The 24,693-nt window shown below is 44.9% G+C and overlaps 1 protein-coding gene across 1 annotated transcript in view; it reads left to right on the top strand.

The window, feature by feature from the left end:
- Positions 1-24,693, top strand: part of SVOP (SV2 related protein) — an 85,454-nt gene that overhangs the window by 32,032 nt on the left and 28,729 nt on the right. Inside the window, exons 6-9 of the mRNA XM_065889762.1 lie at positions 4,615-4,739; positions 17,900-17,963; positions 21,329-21,454; positions 23,254-23,382. Coding sequence (XP_065745834.1) covers positions 4,615-4,739; positions 17,900-17,963; positions 21,329-21,454; positions 23,254-23,382 — 444 coding nt within the window. The remainder of the gene's footprint in view (positions 1-4,614; positions 4,740-17,899; positions 17,964-21,328; positions 21,455-23,253; positions 23,383-24,693) is intronic.

The following is a 24,693-nucleotide window of genomic DNA, read 5'->3' as shown; positions in this document are numbered from 1 at the left end:
ATGCAATGCTTTATGGGATTTTGAATCAGTTGCCTCCGTTTCAAAAATCACATATTTTTGCATAAAAGTAAAAAGAGGTGTGGGTTTTTGGAAAGCTGCGTTATCCGGCAGCTTGGGATCCACACTCTGTGATGTTAGCTTTCGTCTGGAGCTGAGGCTGGCAAGGCAGGGCAAGTTCTCTTTCATTCACCCAGGCCCACCTGTCCTCACTGCATTTACACCTGCATCACGTGTGTATGTTCTCTGCCAGAGGTAATGGGGAGCCATCAAAGGTCCTGGAGAAGGGGAGTGGCTCATTCAAAGTACAGCTTCGGGCATTAGAAATCCTGGCTCCAGTTTTGACTCTGCTGATCCTGAACAAATCACTCAACTCTGTCGGCCCTCAACGTGCTGATTTATAAAGTGGTCATGAAAATAACGTCTTTCCACAGGCCACTGTGAGGATCCAGTGTAATGATGGGGCTGCGATTTAAGAAATGCAAATGAGAGTTCCATGAAGTCAGAGACTCTGGCTGTCATGTGGCCTGCCCTAGCCCAGGACAAAGCCAAGTGCTTAGCAAGCAGTAGGCTGTCAATGTGTGCAGAGTGAATGGATGAATGAATGAATAATGTATATTAGGACCTCAACCGCCAGGCACACAGCAGGTGCTCAATACATGTATAGTGAACAAATGAGTGAATGAATGAATGATACATTTCAGTACCTCTAGTGCTGGGCACACAGCAGGTGCTCAATACATGTATAGTGAACAAATGAGTGAATGAATGAATGATACATTTCAGTACCTCTAGTGCTGGGCACACAGCAGGTGCTCAATACATGTATAGTGAACAAATGAGTGAATGAATGAATGATACATTTCAGTACCTCTAGTGCTGGGCACACAGCAGGTGCTCAATACATGTATAGTGAACAAATGAGTGAATGAATGAATGATACATTTCAGTACCTCTAGTGCTGGGCACACAGCAGGTGCTCAATACATGTATAGTGAACAAATGAGTGAATGAATGAATGATACATTTCAGTACCTCTAGTGCTGGGCACACAGCAGGTGTTCGATACCTGTGTATTGAATGAATGAATAATATGTATCAGTATCTCTAAGTGTCTGGTATACTGCAGTCACTCAATACATGCTTATTGTTGAATGAATAACTGAATCAGCAAATTAATAAATGTATAATATCTATCCATCTATCTCTAGTGCCTGGTATACAGAGGATGCTTAATAGATATGGAAGGAAGAAAGGAAGGGAGGGAGGAAGGGAGGGAGGAAGGGAGGGAGGGGTAACAATCTAAAAGGCAGAACAGATGTTAGGTGGAACGACAACTGTAGGTGATGAGAAGCCCAAAGGACATTTCTGCAGAGTCCCCAAGCAGTGCTTAGATGGGGCTTGTTGGCACTGCTGGTGCCTTTGCAATAGCTATAACAGTACTTCCAAATGGTTGCTGAGTCCTCATTTTCTGGGCAGCTGGAAAGCCCTGGCATAGGCGGGCAAATGCAGAGCCAGCTGTACCCTGCTATGACCTGACAGGACAGATCAGCCTGCTTGTCTTTGCTGCCTGGTATGGGGGCACCCGGTGACCTCACTGGGATAGCACAGTTGCCGGGCAGCCCCGTGAGAGAGGCTTGGCTGCCATGTGCCAGTCTGGGTGCCCTCCTCTCTCCCCTCTCCTCTCCTCCTGCTGTTTTCCTTCTGTTCTTTTATTTTCTCTGCTGCTAATGATGTCTTGTTACTGATTCAAGACTTGTTGGGTTCCAAGGAAGAAAATCCCTATTAAGTTAGCTTAAGCCAAAAGAAAGGAACCAAGTATATGTGTGGCAGGTACCAATATCATAGCCCTAGGTTTAGGGGAACAGAAAGGTTGCTTTATTATTTATTAATTATTATTGTTATTCATTATTACAATAGATCCAGGTTTTCCTGGGCTTGAATAATTCCTGCTCCACCTGTTCTCTTATATACTTAATATCTTTCTTTATATCAACATTTTTTTAAATCCTTAAATGCATGTTTTTTGAAAAGGAAACTTGATAGAGAGCCTTAAATGGGAAATCAATAGCAACTGCAGTAAATAGGAAGTAGCTGCAAAAATAAATACAAAGAAAACAATGTTATAAAATTCTAGCTGGGGGCTTCCCTGGTGGCGCAGTGGTTAAGAATCTGCCTGCCAATGCAGGGGACACGGGTTCAAGCTCTGGTCCGGGAAGATCCCACATGGTGCGGAGCAACTAAGCCCCTGAGCCACAGCTACTGAGCCTGCCCTCTACAACCCGCAAGCCACAACTACTGAGCCCTTGTGCCACAACTATTGAAACCTGCGGGCCTAGAGCCCGTGCTCCGCAACAAGAGAAGCCACCGCAATAAGAGAAGCCACCGCAATAAGAAGCCCACGCACCGCAACGAAGAGTAGCCCCTGCTCACGTCAACTAGAGAAAGCCCGCGTGCAGCAACGAAGACCCAGCACAGCCCAAAATAAATAAATAAATTAATTAATTAAAAAAAAATTCTAGCTGGTATGGTTGCCCCACTGCCCTCTCTGTTAAAGTGAGAGATTAGCAGATGTTTAAAAAGGTGTTAAAGAGAGACCAGCAGCGTTAAGAATCCATCTGCCAATGCAGGGAACACGGATTCAAGTTCTGGTCCGGGAAGATCCCACATGTCTTAGAACAACTAAGCCCATGAGCCACAACTACTGAAGCCCGCGCGAATAGAGCCCTTGCCCCGCACAAGAGAAGCCACCGCAGTGAGAAGCCTGCGCACCACAGCGAAGAGTAGCCCCCACTTGCCTCAGCTAGAGAAAGCCGGCAGGCAGCAACGAAGACCCAATGTAGCCATAAATAAATAAATAAATTTAGAAAAAAAAGACCAGCACCACATGGATACTTCCTCTTGGGCGTAATCAGACAAGTGAAGGTTAAAATGAAAAGGAGATCGCCTGCTTGCAAGGTGATGCAAAGTTATTTAAAACATTCTCTCTTCCACCTAAAATCGTTTTCCAAAAGACCTGAAATCATCTGGTAGACCTCCAAATTCCCTCTCTAGTCACTTTTAATTCATTTTCATTTTAAAGCTAAAATTAGTATGTCTCACACTTTCTCCCTGAAGCATGGGGGTATGGGGAGCTGGCAGAAAGAAGGGTGAACTCAGTCCTACAGACTTAGGAACAGTGCTGCAGAGGGAGGTCTGCTCAGACCTCACGTGGCGGGTCTAAAATTCATGTTAAATTTGCATTCTACTCCATAATACATTTGGTGTTGGTTGTGTTATAAAAACTCTATTTTAAATTACATTCACCCTTAATTTTTTCTCGGTCTCTAAGGGTAATTGACACTCCAGGAATATGTACCAGGTTTGTCCTGCAGTATTGTGTTCCTAGGAGGTTTTCAACCCCATCAAATACAATGTCTTTTTTTTTTTTTGACTGCACCATGCGGCTTGTGGGATATTAGTTCCCTGACCAGGGATCGAACGCAGGGCATGGCAGTGAAAGCACTGAGTCCTAACCACTGGACCGCCAGGGAATTCCCTACAGTGTCCCCTTTATTTAAAAAAATTATAAAATTTTTAATAGTGCCCCTAATAATCCAGAAATAATTTCAAAGATAAAATAACCTAGCTGCTTACACAGTTTTAAAAAAGAAGTCAGGGACTTCCCTGGTGGTCCAGTGGTTGGGACTTCACGCTTGCACTGCCAGAGGCCGGGGTTCGATCCTTGGCCAGAGAACTAAGATCCCGCAAGCCTCGCGGCGTGGCCAAAAAAAAATTAAATGAAAAAATAAAAATAATAAAGAAGTCAGTTATAATGCTCTAACCATGATACAAGGGAGAAAATTTTTAAAGGAGGTAATTAATAAATTTACTTTCAATATGCAAATATTTACACACAACTCTGCCTAGATCCTAAAAGGAAGTAGTTACTATTTGCCCCAATTATAAATAAGTTTGGATTTAAAGGAATCTTGTCAATGCTTTTTCTTTATATCTGACGTTTTGAAATAAGATTCAGATCAATCTATTCATAGATACACATAGAAGCCCTATGAATGCAGACAGATGCCGAAGTGTTCCCTCAGTCACTCAGCTATCACATGCAGCGTTGCCATTGGCAACACGGTTTTCTGAAATGATGGACCATTTTGTAAAATTCTGGATAAAACAAAGTGTATGCTCCTTTGATTTACCTAGAAGTTGCATTCCTGAAAAATTACGTGACCCACCTTCCAAAATCCTGTTTATATGTAAACTAGAGTGAAGATCTAGGCGCTGATAACCATAAACAGTTTTCAACTGCATGATGGTAGGGTGGGAAGTTTGATTCGAGCTGGTGCAGGACACAGGGTAAGTCTTTATTAGGTCTCACGCGCTGTGAGACATCTAACATCTCTGGGATGTATCTGTTAAATGCCAATCATTGGGACAACCAAGAATGACCCACAGTTTTCCCCCACACCCCCTCAGGGTGGGTGCCACCCATGCAGAGAACCCCGGGCATCCCCTTGGCTGTGTGGATCACCCTTTACCATGACCCTATTGGTGACTTTGAACATGTGCAGGGGACATGTGACCTGGAGATGCTGAGAAGCCCTGTGTCTTCCTTCTCCGCAGGGGCTGAAGATCAGCGTGCTCTGGACCCTGTACTATGGCATCCTCAGTGCTTTCGCGCCCGTGTACAGCTGGATCCTGGTGCTCCGGGGCCTGGTGGGCTTCGGGATCGGAGGGGTCCCCCAGTCGTAAGTAAAGACCCAGCTCTGGCCACCCAGCCAGGCAGCCAGCCAACTATGTTCATGGCCTCAGAGGGATGCAAAGATGGTACATACACTAGGGCTTCTGGTATCCAGGGGCTCTGATGGAGCCAGAGAATAGTGTCATTGTCGGTATTATAATGGTTACCAACAGCAAAAGCAACACGGTAGCTGGAAGGTCGTAGATGTGAAATGATAATAAAGATAATAGAGCTAGCATTGATTGGACGTTTCTCTTTGACACAGCACAGCAGCCCCAGAAGATGTTGGGGGGACATGTTGAATTAGTGCAGTCTCCACTTTACAGCTGAGAAAACTGAGTCTCAGCGGGTGAAATCATTTGCCCAAGTCACACAGGCTGCAGGTGGAACTAAGAACCTGAGTCTGTCTGCCTGTAACATCTGTGCCTTTAACTACACTGCGTGCTGCCTCTTACCCTCTTCTAACCTAACCAGGAGGCAGGGGATGGGGCTAATTATCTGTAAGTTATGTGTTATTTTGTTGTTGCTGTTGTTATGATGCTGAGAGTAGTCAGACTTGTAGGAAGAGGTCACTGTCTCCTGGGAGACTGGGGAATCCTGAAGCAGAGGTTGGCGGGTGGTGGCAGGTGGGCCGAATCTGACCTGATTACTGGGTCTCTAAATAAAGTTTTATTGGAACACAGCCGCACCATACATTTATGTATTATCTACACCTGTTTCCATGCTACAGCAACAGAGTTGAGTTGTCTCAGTAGAGACTGTATGGCCTGCAAACCTGACATATTTACTATTCAGCCCTCCATAGAAAAAGTGTGTTTAGGAATTCTCTGGTGGTCCAGTGGTTAGGACTCTGCGCTTTCACTGCCGAGGGCCTGGGTTCCATCCCTGGTTGGGGAACTAAGATCCTGAAAGCGGCAGTGTGGCAAAAAAAAAAAGTGTGTTGACCCCACTCTCAAGGATGATGATTAATAGCCAATATTTAGTGTTTATTAAGGAGCAGGTGCTGTTCTAAACAGTTTGCCCAGATTGTCTCATTTAATCCCCCAAATTTCCCTATGAGGTAGATTCTATTATTAATCCCATTTTACAGATAAAGAAACTGAGGCACAGAGAGGTAAAGTAACTTGCCCCAGGTGACACAGCTACAAGAGGCAGAGATGGAATCTGAACCCACTCCCTCTAACTCCAGAGCCTGGGCTCTAACCATTGCATTTTACTGCCTTGCTGTGAAGGATTAAAAGGATTTGGAAAGGCCCAGAGGAGACTGGGGAAGATGTAGGATATCTCATAGGAAGGGAATTTCATGAAAAGAGGAAGCCGTAGCTGAGTCTGAGGGAGGCTAATGGTCCAGTTCAGGTAGCTTGTTAGGCTGAGATACATGAGAATTGAAAACTGAGATGGGACAGGTAGACCGGGGCAAGCTTCTTAAAGGTCTTGAATCCCAGGCCAAAGGGATTGTCTATAGACAGTGGGGAGCCACTGAAAGTTCTTGAGCAGGAGAGGTACTTTAAAAGTATTAATCTGGCAGTGGTGGGTTGGACAGGTTGGAGATAAGGAACCCTACTGCAATAATTGAGGAAAATTTTGCACAAGGACCAGGTGGTTTCTTTCTAGTTTATTCATTCATTCAACCAATATTTCTTGAGCTCCTGCTATGACGTGGGCCAGTGCTACGTCCTGGGGGTACAGCAGTGAGCCAAACAGGCACAGTTCCTGTTACAGGCTGGCGTCCTGGGAAACAGACTGAGATAGAGATTTGTGTGCAAGAGGGGGCCAGGATCAACACCTGTAAGGGAGTGAGAAAAACGGGCACGGGCAGAGGGAGAAGCTGAGTGGCAATGCAATTGTAACAGCTGATGGGGGCCTCAGCCAATCCTGTAGGGGTTCGGAAGCTGGGATGGCTTTTTAGGGTTGTTCCAAATTGAGGCATGGGGGCTGGGCCTTTGTACCCTCACATCAGCCACCTTGGATGTGGGCTGTCTGCGAGGAGGGAACATGACCTTGGGGAAGTCAGCTATTTTTGGCCAAGGCAATTCCTGCAAGGGCCTCAATTCTGAGCTCTTAGCAGGCAGTACTCCTGGTCATTCCAGAGGGACCGTATGCCTCAGCCCTGAAGGGGGAATCCAGGCGATGCATCACAGCATCCACTACAGTCCATTCCCTGGACTCTTTGGATGTGCTCGCATCGTATAATAAGTTCACCCCGTCTGGGAACAGCTCCTCCAGGATTCTGGTTGGTCTTTTCCCTGAAAAGACTTATAAAAGGATGGCTAGTGAGACAACCTACAGTCCACGCTATGGCTTCTGGCCTCATGACTGCAGCCGATGTGTATTATTCTCTGCCCTCTGCCACCTATTCTAGATTCTCCTCACCTTTGGCTAGTACCTCTGCTGATCTAGATGAGGCCCCTTGTTACCATGCCCTTCTCAGGTCATTGCTGCTGCCTGTCCGTTTAACACCAAGACTGGGCAGGGGGATTACCAAGAGATGTCCCGTGTATCACCTAGGTACCCAAGTAGATAACAGTAATCCTACCACCTCCTGATGCTTAGGATCAATTCCTGGGACAGAATGATGACTCTCTTTCATGGCTACTCATTTCTTGACACAAGGAACCCAAAGTCACTAGGTGATAGCTGTTGTTTAAGTTATTGGATTCTTGCTGCGTATCCTGGTGGAAGCATATTCTCTCTGGGAACCAGGACCTCCAGACCCACAGAGCCTAGAAGATGCAGAACGGAGGAAGCACAGACCCCCCCAAGTGGGTCACTGGGAATGATGGCAATGAAGGCCACTTCTACTTCGACTCTTAGATTTCCAGAACCATGTCTTCTTTCTACACAGCGCCATGTAATAATCATTGATTTAAGGGTATATTGTGTCCTAGAAGTTAGTGCCCCGTCCTCACAGGGTATCATCTCCAAGCTGACACCTCCACGGCACCTACAAAAGGCTGCTCCGTCACTCAGGCCAGCAGCTCCAGGGTGGCATGTTATTGGAAAGGACCAGTGGATTCCATGGTCATATACCCACTGCTGCATCTCCTTTGTTATACATTGGCTCCCTTGGTCCCATGCACTAGGGGATCCTGTGTCAATGGGTCAAATACTTGGAAAGCCCTCAGATGGTAATGCTGCCTGAGACCCTGTGGGCAGGAAAGGCAAACCAATACCCAGAATATGTGCCATTTCCGGTCAAGATGAATCACTGCTTCTTCCCAAATGGAAGATGTCCAATGTAAAAAACTCGCCACCAAGTGACATGGGATGGTTCCATCCTGAGGGCTCCATGTTGGTCTCTGTTGCTGGCAGACTGGCTTTTTGGCAGCAGAAATGGCAAGATTGGCTCTGGTGGGTGAAGATAGGGGTGGTGCACCACTGCAGCCCCTGCCCTCCGAGGGTCAACAGCTCAGTGATTGACTTCTTGAGCCTCCGGAGCGTCACGGTTTGGGGAGGCTGGGAGAGGTGATCTCAAAGGAGAATGCTAATACAGAAGCAGGGTGCTTGGGTCATGGGCTCCAAAACCAGGCTACCCTGGCCCTGTCACATAATAGCTGTGCATCCTTAGGCAAGTCATTAAGCCTTTCTACACCTCAGTTTTCTCATCTCTAAAATGGGGATAATAGCATACCTACCCCATGGGTCACTTAGAATGTTAAATGGCAACGCACGTGAAGTGCCCAGGACAGTGGCTAGCAGGCACTCAAAAAATGTCAGCACGCAGCTGACACGTCTGCTGAAGGCTTTGGTAAGAGGCTCAGGCATCAGTGAGATGGACGATGGACTCGGTGTATAATTATGGAAACAACAAATGTGGAGGAAAGGAGATGTGAGAACATGGACTTAACACAGGGACAAATCCAGACTGTCTGCCACTTAGAGGCTCTCAGTTCAACTCCGTCCTTCCCTCCCTTTTTCATTATTGATCTTCCAGGGCTGTGCTCAGTAGGCATTTGTCAGGGACTCCTGGATCTGGGATGAGCTTAAAAACCACTGGAGCTTGAAGCAGAGGCCATTAAGCCAAGCCCATTAATCTGGGCTGGCAGGGGCTTGTGGCCAATGTGCTCCACTTCTGGCCTGACTCCACGAATTCCTGTAGTTATAGCCACTGTCCCATTCATTCATGAGCCATTCATTGACTAGGGGACCATTTTCCCCTCATGCTGGAAGGAATGAGATCACAGAGGTACACATTAAATTCCTTTCCCAGGGATGCTCGGGGAGATGGCAACAGAACAGCCTCCAAACAGCCCCCTGGATTTTCTTTCCATATGACGAAAGGGAAAGGAACCAGGGATTCAGAATGTCCACAGTGATTCTTTTTCAAGATGGTGCCATGAGAAACACTCTTTTCTACGTCCTCTTCTTCCACATTTTCTGGAAGTGACATAAAAGGTATAAGAAATAAATCTTGAAGAGTGCTGGAAAGCAAGAAAAAGGTGCTATCAGCAGAACAGAAATTTTGAGGAAACTCTGGAAGACTGTAAGCAGATGGGATTCCAATGGCAGAATAACTAGAGGAGAGAAAAAAAAACATCCCCTAAGACTGTGAAGGGAAGAGATCTTCAGGCAGAGAGTACAGGACACCAGGGAAATAAAATTAAGGACACAGAGCAGCTGGAAGGGCCTTTACCCCCTTACTGATGTCGTGAGGGTTCTGAGCTTGCCTACCTGCTCCCTTCCCCCACACCCCAAATGTCTTGCCTCCCCATTTAGCTGTTCATTTACTTAATGCTGCTATAGCCCTTCTGTCTGTTTATTGAGCTATTACTTCATTCCAGGCACATGAGCATTTTAAACCCACAAAACCTTAAGACGTAGATATGATTACCTCCGTTTTACAGGTAAGAAAACTGAGGCTTTAAAGCAGTAACATGTGTAAGGTCACACGGTTAGTAAAAGGAGGGCAAATAAAAACCATGAACAAAATTACAGAAGAGGGACTTGCCTGGTGGTCCAGTGGTTAAGACCCAGCACTTCCATTGCAGGGAGCACGGGTTTGATCCCTGGTTGGGGAGCTAAGATCCCACATGCCGGCTGGTGAGGCCCCCCCAAAAAAAAATTACAGAAGAAATATTTAGCCACCCAAGAGACTCACTGGTTCCCCAGCACTTTCACGCCAGCTATTTACATAAAAATAATCATGTCTTAATTATGCAAAGCTCTTATCTAGTTATAAAAATGGCTCCCCTAAGTTCATTATTTGGAAACATTCAGTCGAAGATATTTTTTGTGTAATTAAATGTAACTAAGAGTTTCCATTCATTCAGAAGGACTTTACCCAGTTGTGCCACCTCACAAAACCAAGTGAATAAGATTTTCTATATAATTGTTAAAAGCTCAACAATCACAAGTCCTTATGAGGTACTCAGATTTTTAGTATAAATACAAATTATATTATTAAAAATTTTTAATTGAAAAAATGTTTTTCTTTCAGTTTTATTGAGATGGAATTGACATTCAACACTGTATAAGTTTAAGGTGTACAGTGTAATGACATATATCTTGCAAATGATTAACATAGTAAGTTTAGCTAACATCCACCAATTCATATAGAAATTATATTGTTAATAAGGAACCCATCCCTCTGCCCTAATTTTTGCCTTTCTAACTCCTCCTCTCCCTTTATTTCTTCTTTCTTTTCTCTCTTCCCTCAGAGTAGGTGTTCACATTGGTCCTTGGTGATAACAGTAACATTAGTAGTGATGGTGATAATAATAACGTCAGTGGAGGGCTTGCCAGGTGCGGGGCCCATGCTAAGCTCTCTCTTCACACTACCTCTTCTTGTCTATTGGACAACCCTACTATCCCCATTTTACAGCTGAGAAAACTAAGGCTCAGCGATCCTGAGGGATTTGCTTAAGGTCAGATGGTTTTTAAGTGGAATGTAGAGTTACCTTTTGTTGCTTTGTAACAAACCGCCCCAACACTTATGGCTTAAAATGGTAACAATTTATTTAACTTATGATACTGCAGTTTGGCCATTTGCTTGTTCTGGTCTCTGCAGGGCTTTTACTCTTGTGTCTTTTGTCTGCTGGTGAGTTGGATGGGGACTGGCTAGGCTACTATCGCCACAGCTGACTCACCTCTGCTCCGCAAGCCTCTCACCTGCCTTCCCCTTTGGTAACCATCAGGTTTTTTTCTATGTCTCTGAGTCTGTTTTTGTTTCGTATATAAGTTCATTTGCACCTTTTTCTTTGTTGTTTTTTTTTTTTGCGGTATGTGGGCCTCTCACTGTTGTGGCCTCTCCCGTTGCGGAGCACAGGCTCCGGACGCGCAGGCTCAGCGGCCATGGCTCACGGGCCCAGCCGCTCCGCGGCATGTGGGATCCTCCAGGATCGGGGCACAAACCCGTGTCCCCTGAGTCGGCAGGCGGACTCTCAACCACTGCGCCACCAGGGAAGCCCTGCACCTTTTTTTAAAATGCCACATATAAGCGATATCGTATGGTATTTGTCTTTCTTTGTCTGACTCATTTCACTTAGTATGGTAATCTCTAGGTCCATCCATGCTGCTGTAGATGGCATTGTTTCATTCTTTTTTATGACTGAGTAATATTCTATTGTATAAATATATCACATCTTCTTTATCCATTCCTCTGTCGGTGGACATTTAGGTTGCTTCCATGTCTTGGCTATTGTAAATAGTGATGCAATGAACACTGGGGTGTATGTATCTTTTTGAATTATGGTTTTCTCTGGGTATATGCCCAGGAGCGTGATTGAAGGATCATAGGGTACCTTTATTTTTAGTTTTTTGAGGAACCTCCATGCTGTTCTCCATAGTGGCTGTACCAGTTTACATTCCCACAAGAAGGAAGAGACTTTAATCCAAGCAAAAGAGTTAAATGTAACTTTATCATTACAAGCAGTACATTTTTGTTTTAGAAAATGCAAATAGGCACCGAAAAATAATAATCCCCTCTAATTGTACATACTGCCTCACAAAAAATATACAAGACACAGGTTGGCACCAGGGCAGATGGTTTATTATTTCCAGTAGAGGGTGCTGTGTATTTCAGGAGAAATGCGACTTACCTTTGAGATGGAAGCCTGCCCTACCTGGCATCCTACCAGTGAGTGTTTTAGCCGCTCTTAAAGATGAATACCCCAGGTAGCTGCCCACCTGTTCTGCCTTGAGACCTGTCTCAGAAGTTGCTTCAGATTGGTGTCTAGAATAAGCTGGTTCACAAATCTGTCCTTGGCGCTGCTCTGTCCCCCAAAGACCAAGCAGAAATGCCAGACGGAGATCACAGGTCATTTCCTTCCCAGGCATGTGATCCAAATGGCAAATCTCTAACTGCCAAGTGCTGTAAATGCGATTATTTGCAGTGGGGAGTTGTTTGTGCCCGTATCGGCTGCTTCTTGGCCTTGCTAATTTCACTGCTTATTCTTCAGCTCTTCAGCATGATTGTAATAATCCCCATACTTTGGGTGAAGCTCAAGTGACTCTTTCCCATCATGAACTGCTATAAATAATGGCCAAACGTGGGGCACAACAATTACAGGAAAAGATGTTCCTTGTGGCATAGGTTGCAAAAACAAGAAGTTGAAAATGATCTAAGTATTAATTAATAGGGTCACGGCTATTAAAAAATAATCTGGTAGCGCTACATAGATTACTATGGAAAGATTTCCAGACTGTCTTATCAGGAGCAGATCCTGACACAGAAATTCAAAAGCAAGGAGTTTCCTGTGGGAGACACTGCAACACATTCTCCAAATTGTCCCGTTCGAGGGACGAGGCAACTGTCATTTGTTAAGAGCTGCTCCTGGGAAGTTTAAATTCCTTGGCACTTCTGGTCTGCCACATGGGTTGGCAAAGCAAGCTTTAATGACCAGAGAAAGCGCTCAGGGAAGAGGTGCGAGTGCTGGCACTGGGAAGGTGGACTGGCATAGCCAGAGGTGGTGAGAATCGGGGCATTCGTATGGGTGGAGCACTGGCAGTATGCTGCATGTGTGAGCAGAAGGGAAGGAAGGAAGGGAGGGAGGGAGGGAGGGGGAGGGGAGGGGAGAGAGGGAGGGAGGGGGGAGGAGGGAGGGGGGAGGGAGGGAGGGGGAGGGGAGGGGAGGGAGGGGGGAGGGAGGGAGGGGGAGGGAGAGAGAGAGGGAGGGGGAGGGGAGGAGGGAGGGAGGGGGAGGGGAGGGGAGGGGGGGAGGGGAGGAGGGAGGGAGGGGGAGGGGAGGGGAGAGAGGGGGGAGGGGAGGAGGGAGGGAGGGGGAGGGGAGGGGAGAGAGGGGGGAGGGGAGGAGGGAGGGAGGGGGAGGGGAGGGGAGAGAGGGGGGAGGGGAGGAGGGAGGGAGGGGAGAGAGAGAGGGAGGGGGAGGGGAGGAGGGAGGGAGGGGGAGGGGAGGGGAGAGAGGGGGGAGGGGAGAGAGAGAGGGAGGGGGAGGGGAGGAGGGAGGGAGGGGGAGGGGAGGGGAGAGAGGGGGGAGGGGAGGAGGGAGGGAGGAGGGAGGGAGGGGAGGGAGGGAGGGGGAGGGGAGGAGGGGGAGGGAGGGAGGGGGAGAGGGGAAGGGAAGGGAAAAAAGAGAAAGATACTATGTTGTTTAAATTTATTATTACTGTTATTATTATATAATTAATTCCAGCATATATTCCCCGTACTGTACATTTCATACCTGTGACCCATTTATTTTGCAGCTCAAGTTTGTGCCTCTTCACGTCCTTCACCTAATTCTCTGCTCGCCTCCCCTCCCCACGGCCCCAGGAACCACCTGTCTATTCTCTGTACTGTATCTGTGACTCTGTTTCTGTCTTGTTATGTTTGTTCATTTGTTTTGGTGTTTAGATTCCACATGTGAGTGGATTCATACAGCATTTGTCTTTCTCTGTCTGACTTATTTCTCTTAGCATAACACGCTCTAGGTTCATCCATGTTGTCGCAAATGGCAAGATTTCATTCTTTTTTGTGGTTGATATTCTATTGTGTATATGTATATATATATATAGAGAGAGAGAGATAAATGCCACATCTTCTTTATCCATTTATCTGTTGATGGACACTTAGGTTGCTTCCACATCTTGGCTACTGTAAATAATGCTGCAATGAACATAGGGGTGTACATGTCTTTTCGAATTAGTGTTTTTATTTTCTTCAGATGAATACCCAGGAGTGGAATTGCTGGCATATGGTGGTTCTATTTTTAATTTTTTGAGGCACCTCCATACTGTTTTCCGTAGTGGCTGCACCAATTTACATTCCTACCAACAGTGCACGAGGGTTCTCTTTTCCCACATCCTTGCCAACGCTTATTCCTTGTCTTTTTGATGATGGCCATTCTGACAGGTGTGAGGTGATAGCTCACTGTGGTTTTGATTTGCATTTCCCTGATGATTTGTGATGCTGAACATCTTTTCATGCACCTGTTGCCATCTGTTATGTCTTCTTTGGAAAAATGTCTGTTCAGTTTTAAATTTATATATTCATTTACATAGAAAAGGGGCTGGAAGGTTGCAAAGCAAACTGCTATTAGTCATGGCTTTGGGGAAGGGGAATGGAAGCAGGGGTAAGGAGGAAGAGGAAAATTCATCATACACTCTGTCTTCTTGCATATTGCTAAATTATTTACAATGAGAATGCATTCATGTACTAATTCTGTGCCTAAAAAAGAAAAAAAGACCGCATGTTGTAAGTTCATTATAAAAACAAATCCTTGACATCTAAGGACAGGATTAGCTTTGCCCCTAGAATACGCTACTGCACATTTTTTTCATGGTTAGTAATTTGATTTTAATTTGGTGGGGAAAATGTAAACACGCTTCCTATTTTATTATCAGTATTGATGTTTTTAAAATAATATAAGCACACCATTTGGAGAAGAGAGTAAAATTTCCGAGTCATTCATGGTAATCCCTGTAATCTTTTACAACCACTGCAACTGGTCTCCATTCTCAGAGCTGAGTGAATGAAATTCCTCATGGTTTTTGTTGAGAGAGGCACTTGTAGGACTATACATTGGAACAACTTTTTAGGAAGCACTTTGATGATATATATCAAAAGCCTTAAAATGTGTACCCTTTGACTCAAATTCTTTTACAGGAATATACCCTAAGGAAACCACATGCAAACAGAGATTTAAGACGAAGGATGCTTATTGAAGTATTGTTTATAATTGTGAAACCACCTAAATAGGGAAGCGAGTGATGGGCTGCATAATATAGACAGACCTAGGTTAAAATTTTGGCTCTTCTACTGACCAACTTACCAGCTACGTGATCCTGGTCAAATAACAACTTATCTGACACAGATATAAAGATGAAAATAGGGATTAAAGATAGACACACACAATGGGAATTATAATTACCTACCCCATTGACTTGCAGCATTTATTGAGTGAGATAATTCATGTAAAATATCTAGAAGAATGTTTGGGCACATAGTAGATCCTCAATAAAAGGTAGCTATTATTAAGGAAAATATGGTTCATGAATATGATAGAATATATGTATAAGAGGATTTAAAATGGCATGGAAATACTATTTATAAAGTCAATAAAAATAGGGTTCAAAATTCTTGAATATGATCTCAGATAGGGGTTCAAACAGAGAGAAAGAGAGAGATGAAGAAAAGAGAGAGAGAAAGAGAGAGACAGAACACCAAAACAGAGAGAGAGGATTTACTAAAACGCACTGCGAAGTAAGACTAAATGACATTGACTTTTTCTCCATGCTTTTCTCTACATAGAATATATCTGAACTACTAAAGCCCTAGCTATCCCTCTGAGGCTCCTGAGAATTCTTCCTTCTCTGGACAGAGGCATCTTTTATCATAACCCTAAGAAAGACTTTTACCAGTGATAGAACTATTTCTAGATCTTAATGGTATTGCTGAGGCCAACATTTAAAAAGATAGATGCTTTGCAAGGAAAGGTGTCATGGGTTGGGTTTCATAGAAGCAGACAGACTGAGGCAGAGATTTTTGTACAGGTAATTTATTCAGGGAATTCTCTCAGGAGGATCTGGTAAAGGAGTGAAAGAGGCAAGAAAGGTGAAGGGAAGAAATTAAGGATGTGGTTTCAGGTGACATCTAGACTCAGCTTGATCCCGTAGGGAGCTGAAGTATTCATTGTCTCATAGGGTCTGTCCCATCTTGAGGCAGGGAATGAGCCTTTTGTACCCAACACTAGTCTTCAGCCTGCCCTGGAGAGAAAGGGCATAACTCCCAGATATCTCTGTGGTGAGGCAACTCCAATTACTCAAAAGCAATCCTAAGAGAGGGTTGCAGGTATGAGCTGTTAGAAGCAGCATCAGATAGATGGGCCCCATGATCTAGTAAAGGGATCCCAGGAGATCTAGATACACCATCTGCCTCAAAAGGGTTAATGGAAATAAGCCTCCCTCTACCCCTCCTCCCTTATGAGGAGCCAGGAGAGTAAGTAACATGAGGTCATCTAGTAGCTCGGTTGTCTGGCTTAGGTGGGAGATGAGGGGAAAGAGAAGGGCTTATCTCCCTAGCACAATGGAAGGGAGCATGGGGAGTAGTTTAGAAGTTTCCTTTTCTTCCAAGCATGCCCATTAGCTGAGCAAGTGAAAGGGAGGGGAGGAGGATGTGGAGGTAGATGGAGGAGGCAGCCAATATGGTTGCGACATTGGTTACACTGAGTAAACAAGTGAATTGATGGAGCAGATGGGAAATATTTTGAGGATAATGAGACACGGAATTCTCAATGTTGGAAAAGAAAATTGCAAAAAATGGAACTTTAAAGGTTAGAAAGAATCCTAAAGTGTTGGACTGGTACTGAAAGTATCAGTATGAACTCATTGTTTTTAAAAATACATGTACACAGGTATTGAAATAGATATAGATGTATGGTGTGCATGTGGGAAGAGAGAGAGAGCGAGAAATAGAGACACCCAGAGAAAGGATGGATGAATAGATGATAGATAGATAGATAGATAGATAGATGGATGATAGATCTCTTAGCTGTGTCCACTGGGAGGGCCTAGAAGCAATGGGAACCCCCATAGCAATGAGCACACTGAACACTCAGATCTTGGTTTCTAAACACCATCTTCTGCCAAAAGGAACCAGGACTTCTTAGAAAAATGACTGACCCCATGGTTGGGGCAAAGAAAGTACTAGATGAGCCTGGACATCTTTCTGTACAAGAAAGTAAGAAAGAGCTCAAGGAATGATGGAGACATGTCAAAAAGACATAGGAATCATCTTGAAAGGGCTTCCACTGACCAGATCTGGGACAGGCTGAGCGTGAAAATAATAAAGGCAGTAATGGATTACAACCCATTGAATAAAACAGGAATCCGCAAGTCCATACTGATGAAATGAATGGATAGGTGGGTAGGTAGGTAGATGAGACAGGAGAAAAGAAAGATCTTCCTTACAGAAGAATGTCAACCAATAAATGTAGAAGAAGTTATGGAAATAATAAATACAGTTTGTCATCATAGGGGTGGTTGATTCAGGCAGAAATAGTCAAAAGATGGAATGCTAAAGCTGGTGAGTAGAGGTTCTATGGGGAGCAGGATATTGACATAATCTCTGAATGTTCCCCCTTAAAGTACTTCTTAATCACAAATGGAAAATTTATAACTTTAGGATGGAAATATCTATCAGAAAACTTGACCTGGTGATGAAAGTTAATATCACCAATGATGGGACTACTTGACGTCATGTCCCCAGTGTGAGGCACTGGGAAGAGTTCAGCACCATTTCTGTGAGGTTCTTGCCAAGAAGACATGGGCTGAGTCTAGTCACAGGGAGACATCAGGACCCGGGATGAGAGGCATCCTGCCGTACGAAAGGCCTCTACTCCAAGACTATTCAGGACTTGAGTGATGGGGAAAATCTAAGGAACGGTTCTAGATTGAAGTTGCCCATCATCCCACCACTCTTTTTTCACCTACATTTATTGGGTTTTGGGGAATGCTCAATGATAGTAGGTACTAAATTTGAGAATCATATGGGGTGACGGGGGGGAGTTGGTTAAAAATGCTGATGCCAGGACCCCACCCCTGAGAGTCTGTTTCTGAAGGTCTGGTATGGACCCTGGGGATATGCATATTTAGCCATCATCCCCAGAAATCCTGACGTAAGTGGTCCACAGACCACCCTTGGAGGAAAGTTGGCCGAGAAATTCAGAAAACCATAGCGATCTTCCCACTCAGTCCCGACCTTAACGCCCTTTCTGTCTTTTGCATTCCCAGGGTGACGCTGTATGCTGAGTTCCTTCCCATGAAAGCCAGAGCTAAGTGTATTTTGCTGATTGAGGTAAGGAGGATGGTCTGGGATTCTGGATATTACTCAGTCTCTGAGCAGGAGATTCCCAGGTTTCTTGAGCCATAGGACAAGGAAAAGGAGTTTAAGAAAAATATAACAGATCCATTATGCAAGGATTTAAATGGATCATTTATGTTGATTTCAACATGGTTGTTTTGCAACATGGATAAATTCTTCCATTGACAAGAAATTCAATCTACTACCCCTGAAAAAAAATGGTAGCAGGCAGGTAGTATGTCCTTCCTGAACTAGAAGTGACTTTTATCTGAAAGTTGGTGCTGAACATTGTAGCTTGAGTAGACCAAACTCCTGCCCCCCCCCCACCAGATTGACTCGTGTCTTGTGTGAGATCGATATTCATGGCCACGTCTGTGGCCAGTAGGCTGCCTTAAAACTCTCTTGGAGCATCCAGTCCCTCTCAAGCCCTCCCTCTGCCAGGGTCCTGTGACCCATTTTCCAACCATGATCTGGAAGATCTCAGGGCAAATACATAGCTGCCCAACAGCCCTCCTCCATGCAGTGGCAGTATTATTTGTCCCTGCTGGACACTTAGGTCCACAGTCACGACTGTCCCTAATCACCATGATTACATGACAATATTGATCACACTGATCCACAGCCCAACTTAACCGTCCTGACTGTGTCTACCCCTGACCAATCAGGGTGGTAGTCAGCTGGTCCACACTGGTATGGATGAACCAGTTTAATATTGAAATGCATCTGCCAGATGATCCTGAACCCTGACTGGCCCTCATTGCCTGACACCCTGTCCTTTCTAAGGACGCCCTAGAGCGCCCCATGATGCAGCAACTAAAGTCTGGTGAGTGTTGGGGGAGGTGTGTGACCAGGGTTCATTCTGATTGGCCAATACTGTATGGTGTACACTCTGATTGGTCAGTTTATAAATTGTTAGCCATTTTGACTGTCCCTCTGGTTGTCAGCAGTTGAAATGGACTGTGGTTACTTTAAGCGAAAGGGGATTTAGGAAGGCTCTTGGGGGCTCCCGGATGGAGAAGATGAAGGACGATGTTTTGGAATGGACAACGGTTGTAGACTCAAAGTTGCAGCAGGAAACAACATACTCACATTAGGATAATTTGAAGAGGGTTTCTTTTCTTTTCTTTTTTTTTAAATTTAATTTTATTTTTTATACAGCAGGTTCTTATTAATTATCTATTTTATACATATTAGTGTATATATGTCAATCCCAATCTCTCAATTCATCCCCCCACCACCACCTCCGATTTCCCCCCTTGGTGTCCGTACGTTTGTTCTCTATATCTGTGTCTCTATTTCTGCCTTGCAAACCGGTTCATCTGTAGCATTTTTCTAGATTTCACATGTATGCGTTAATATATGATATTTGTTTTTCTCTTTCTGACTTACTTCACTCTGTATGACAGTCTCTAGGTCCATTCACGTCTCTACAAATGACCCAATTTTATTCCTTTTTATGGCTGAGTAATATTCCATTGTATATATGTGACACATCTTCTTATCCATTCGTCTGTCGATGGGCATTTAGGTTGCTTCCATGACCTGGCTATTGTAAATAGTGCTGCAATGAACATTGGGGTGCATGTGTCTTTTTGAATTATGGTTTTCTCTGGGTATATGCCCAGTAGTGGGATTGCTGGGTCATATGGTAATTCTATGTTTAGTTTTTTAAGGAACCTCCATACTGTTCTCCATAGTGGCTGTATCAATTTACATTCCCACCAACAGTCAAGAGGGTTCCCTTTTCTCCACACCCTCTCCAGCATTTGTTGTTTGTACATTTTCTGATGATGCCCATTCTAACCAGTGTAAGGTGATACCTCATTGTAGTTTTGATTTGCATTTCTCTAATAATTAGTGATGTTGAGCAGCTTTTCATGTGCTTCTTGGCCATCTGTATATCTTCTTTGGAGAAATATCTATTTAGGTCTTCTGCCCATTTTTTGACTGGGTTGGTTGTTTTTATAATATTGAGGTGCATGAGCTGTTTATATATTTTGGAGATTAATCCTTTGTCCGTTGATTTGTTTGCAAATATTTTCTCCCATTCTGAGGGTTGTCTTTTCGTCTTGTTTATAGTTTCCTTTGCAGTTTATAGTTTGCTTAAAAGCAAAAGCTTTTAAGTTTCATGAGGTCCCATTTGTTTATTTTTGTTTTTATTTCCATTATTCTAGGAGGTGGGTCAAAAAAGATATTTCTGTGATTTATGTCAAAGAGTGTTCTTCCTATGTTTTCCTCTAAGAGTTTTATAGTGTCCAGTCTTACATTTAGGTGTTTAATCCATTTTGAGTTTACTTGTGTGTATGGTGTTAGGGAGTGTTCTAATTTCATTCTTTTACATGTAGCTGTCCAGTTTTCCCAACACCACTTACTGAAGAGACTGTCTTTTCTCCATTGTATATCCTTGCCTCCTTTGTCAGAGATTAGTTAACCATAGGTGCGTGGCTTTATCTCAGGTTTTTCTATACTGTTCCGTTGATCTATATTTCTGTTTTTGTGCCAGTACCATATTGTCTTGATGACTGTAGCTTTGTAGTATAGTCTGAAGTCAGGGAGTCTGATTCCTCCAGCTCCATTATTTTTTTCCCTCAAGATTGCTTTGGCTGAAGAGGGTTTCATAAAGGGACTATTTACAAGGTCCCTGAAGGGGCAAAGGGAGAGAGTAATTAGCAGCCCAGAGAGAGAGAGAGAGAGAGAGAGAAAGAGAGAGTTGCATGGCAAAGGCTCTTGGAAAGGAGCTGTGACCTTCAGCTAAGGGATGCAGCCAGCGCATGACCACCCTGCAGAGAAGGAGCCAGAGGAATAAGCACCCGAATCCCTCTTTCCTCCCCATCTCCTGTGTGGCTCCCCATTGGCTGCACCCAATGTGAAACCAGAGGACAGGGGGACTGTGGATGCAGTCCATACAAGGAGCAAGGTGGAAAAGGATGGAATGTGATTCAGAGAAACAGACAGAAGATATTCAGCCCCACAGGGGAGAGACAATTCTGATAAAGGATACCGGGGCACTATTGGGCAAGGAAGATGGATGTGAGTAGACAAAAACCAATGTGTCCACTACTCTACTGGCCTCACACAATATTGATCATATTGATCTCCTTAACCAGAGCTGCCACATTGCACACTCCAGTGGGCACCATGCAAATATCATACAGTGTGGATGGTACCCTCAGGAGATAGACAACATGGAGGCCCTGGCCCAACCATATGAACCACAGGAAAAGTGATGGCCATTCTGACTTTCCTGACCCCCAAGGACCCCCTTACCAACATGGATAACATTGTCTCCAATGATCCTGAAATTGCTCACTGTGTTGACCAATGCTGCCCCATTACTGACGCCCATTCTCCCATGCCAGGTGTTCTGGGCCATCGGGACAGTGTTCGAGGTTGTCCTGGCTGTGTTTGTGATGCCCAGCCTGGGCTGGCGTTGGCTGCTCATCCTCTCGGCTGTCCCACTCCTCCTCTTTGCTGTTCTGTGTTTTGTAGGTATCCTTTAAGACATCTCAGCCTTTGTTACTTGGTCTCCTGCCGTTCATTATATTTTGGTGGGGAGGGTGTGGAGGAGGGTACCAAAGCCACTTTTAAGATTATTTCTTTGAATCAGGAAATGAGACAAAGGTACAGGGCCTGGGGTGGGCCCAGTATGGGGTGTTGGGTTTCCTCTAGGCAGACACTGCTGGGATATTCTTGAGGGAGATATCAAGGGGATGGGGGATACCTTGCTCCCTCTCCCTGCACTACAAGAGCTACACTTAAGGTGAGTGTATTTGGAATAGTTGCGATTCTTAAGTTGCAAGTGACAAAACCCAGTTCAAACTGGCTTGAGTGAAAGAGACATATGATAGAATATTAAATATCTGGCTTCAGGCATGGCTGGGTCCAAGGGCTCAAATGATCCTGCCGTCTCATCTCTGCATAAACTCCCCCCCACACACAGCGAGATCAGACCACACGTTTATCATTTCATGTGAAGACCACATCCATGAAATGCTTTACAGCCAGTGGGCCCCAGAATAAGCCTGTAGGGAGGTAGGTCTCATCTATGATAAATAACATAATAATTACTGGTAATGACAATAGGTATTAATAATTACTTAGCATAACAGTGTAGCAGGCCCTATGCCAGGCTCTTTATATGCATTATCATATTTATTCCTCCCAATAACCACAGGAGGTAGGACTATGATGAACCCCTATATTAGTTAGCATGATACCAGCTGCTGTAACAAATAAAGCCTACACATTCAGTAACTTAACACAATAGGAGTTTATTTCTCATTCACAGAACAGTCCAGAATGGGTGCTTCCATTTGACAGGTGTGATTCTGGGCCCAGAGTTCCTTCCAGTTTGTACCTCTGCCACTGTCTAGGGCTTTGGAATCTTCTACATGTAGACTGAAGAAGGGCAGGTAGAGATGTATACTTAAATAACTTGGCCAGGAATATTCTGCTCTCGTGCCATTGGTGAAAGCATGTCACGTGGCCATGCCTAGATGCCTAGGTGCTGGGAAATGTAGTTTCTGGCTGGGCAGCCATATCCAAGGACAACTCTATGCTATGGAAAGGGAAGCACGAATTTTACTGGATGCTAGCAATCTCTGCTATATTCTCATTTTACTGATGAGGAAACTGAGGCCCAGAAAGGTTGATTGACTTGTCAAAAGACACACAGCAAATAAACAACAGAACTCATTTGAACCAAATCTTCTGACTCCAAGTCTCATACTCTCTCATTTCACAGATTGCTGTTGCTTTGTTTTACGGAGAGATGTCTATCTAGTCACTTGGGGTTGGGACTCTAGTAGGCCTAAAGGTCCTTCTGATTTCTTTCTGTCTCTTAGACTGAGTTTGCAAGACGATGCTAAACACAGGCGAGGTGTAGTTTCTTGAGAGATGGGGATGATGATGATGATGGTGAGAGTGGTGGACTGTTTTTCTTTTTTGGTGGCAGTCTTAATTTAGTTCAACTGTCACCTGCAACTCAGCAGCACCAAATTACAGTAATAGCAACGGCAACACGAACAGATATATTAACCCATTCCAGGGAGGATCTATTATTATCCCCATTTTATGGATGAGGAAATGGAGGCACAGAGAGGTCAAGTTATTGCTCAAGGTCACAGAGCCATTATAATCAATGGCAGTGCCAGGATTTGAAGGCAGGCTTCTGGCCCCAGAGCCTCCGGCCTTAAGGACTCCACACACACATGAGAGTGTATGGCTGTGACCGAGCATTCTGTTCTGCCCTAACTGGCCACGTCTCGGTCTCCTGTCCTCATAGTGGCTGCCAGAGAGCGCAAGGTATGATGTGCTGTCCGGAAACCAGGAAAAGGCCATCGCCACCTTAAAGAGGATAGCCACAGAAAACGGAGCCCCCATGCCTCTGGGGAAACTCATCATCTCCAGACAGGTCAGTGCCTGGCGGACTGACTGCATGTTGCTGCACGTGCTGGGAGCATGTGTATGTGAGTGGGTGAGGGGTGCAGTGGGCAAGATCTGCAAAGGGAATTTGGCAACTTCAGTCTGTGTACTTTCACTGCCAAGTCCTAAAAGTACCACCTGGAGAAGTGATTAGATAAATGTAATATAATGTCCCATAATGGGTCCCGTAACTACTCCTGCTTCAGTTTCATCTTTCAGCACCCATGAAGTCTGATTAGCAAATGTGATTGATTGGCAAAGGCTTGACAGTAAAATCACATTAGGAAGTGCCACAACAGACTTAGATCCAAGACACCAAACCGCCCCTGTGTAGACATCCTTAATGCGTGGTGCATCACTCCCCAGGCAACACCATCAGGGAATCCACCACACTACAAATTGATGAGCACTTACTGCAGGTGCAAGTGGGGAGAAGGGAGCCAGATTAAAGGCTGCAGTCCCTGCCCTCAAGAATCAAGCATGTGGGGCTTCCCTGGTGGCGCAGTGGTTGAGAATCTGCCTGCCAATGCAGGGGACGCGGGTTCAAGCCCTGGTCTGGGAAGATCCCACATGCCGTGGAGCAGCTGGGCCCGTGAGCCACAACTACTGAGCCTGTGCGTCTGGAGCCTGTGCTCCGCAACGAGAGGCCACAACAGTGAGAGGCCCCCGCACTGCGATGAAGAGTGGCCCCTGCTTGCCACAACTAGAGAAAGCCCTCTCACAGAAACGAAGACCCAACACAGCCAAAAATAAATAAATAAATTTAAAAAAAAAAAAAAAAAAAAGAATCAAGCATGTGGCTTAGAGAAACATCACAAATACCCTTAAGCAAACAACAGACCCTACAAGGAAATTATTATTATTATTTATACATTTATTTATTTATTTTTGGCTGCATTGGGTCTTTGTTGCTGCAGCGGGCTTTCTCTAGTTGTGGCGAGCGGAGGCTGCTCTTCGTTGTGATGTGCGGGCTTCTCATTGCGGTGGCTTCTCTTGCTGTGGAGCACAGGCTCTAGGCCTGCAGGCTTCCGTAGTTGTGGCACACAGGCTCAGTAGCTGTGACGCACAGGCTTAGTTGCTCCGCGGCATGTGGGATCTTCCCAGACCAGGGCTTGAACCCATGTCTCCTGCATTGGCAGGAGGATTCTTAACCACCGCGCCACTGGGGAAGCCCTATTTTTTTAAAATAATATCATTTTTCTGACTGTTTCTATATTAGGCAAAAAGAACTGAATGGAATTTCACCAGATTGAGAGGAAGTGCTAGGCAGGGTCTGACAACATAGAAACCAGGAGACATA

The sequence above is a fragment of the Phocoena phocoena genome, chromosome 13 (genome assembly GCF_963924675.1).
Source record: "Phocoena phocoena chromosome 13, mPhoPho1.1, whole genome shotgun sequence".
NCBI lineage: Eukaryota > Metazoa > Chordata > Mammalia > Artiodactyla > Phocoenidae > Phocoena > Phocoena phocoena.
Note: the sequence above shows the minus strand (reverse complement) of the source record. Positions and strands in the feature narration are given on the sequence as shown.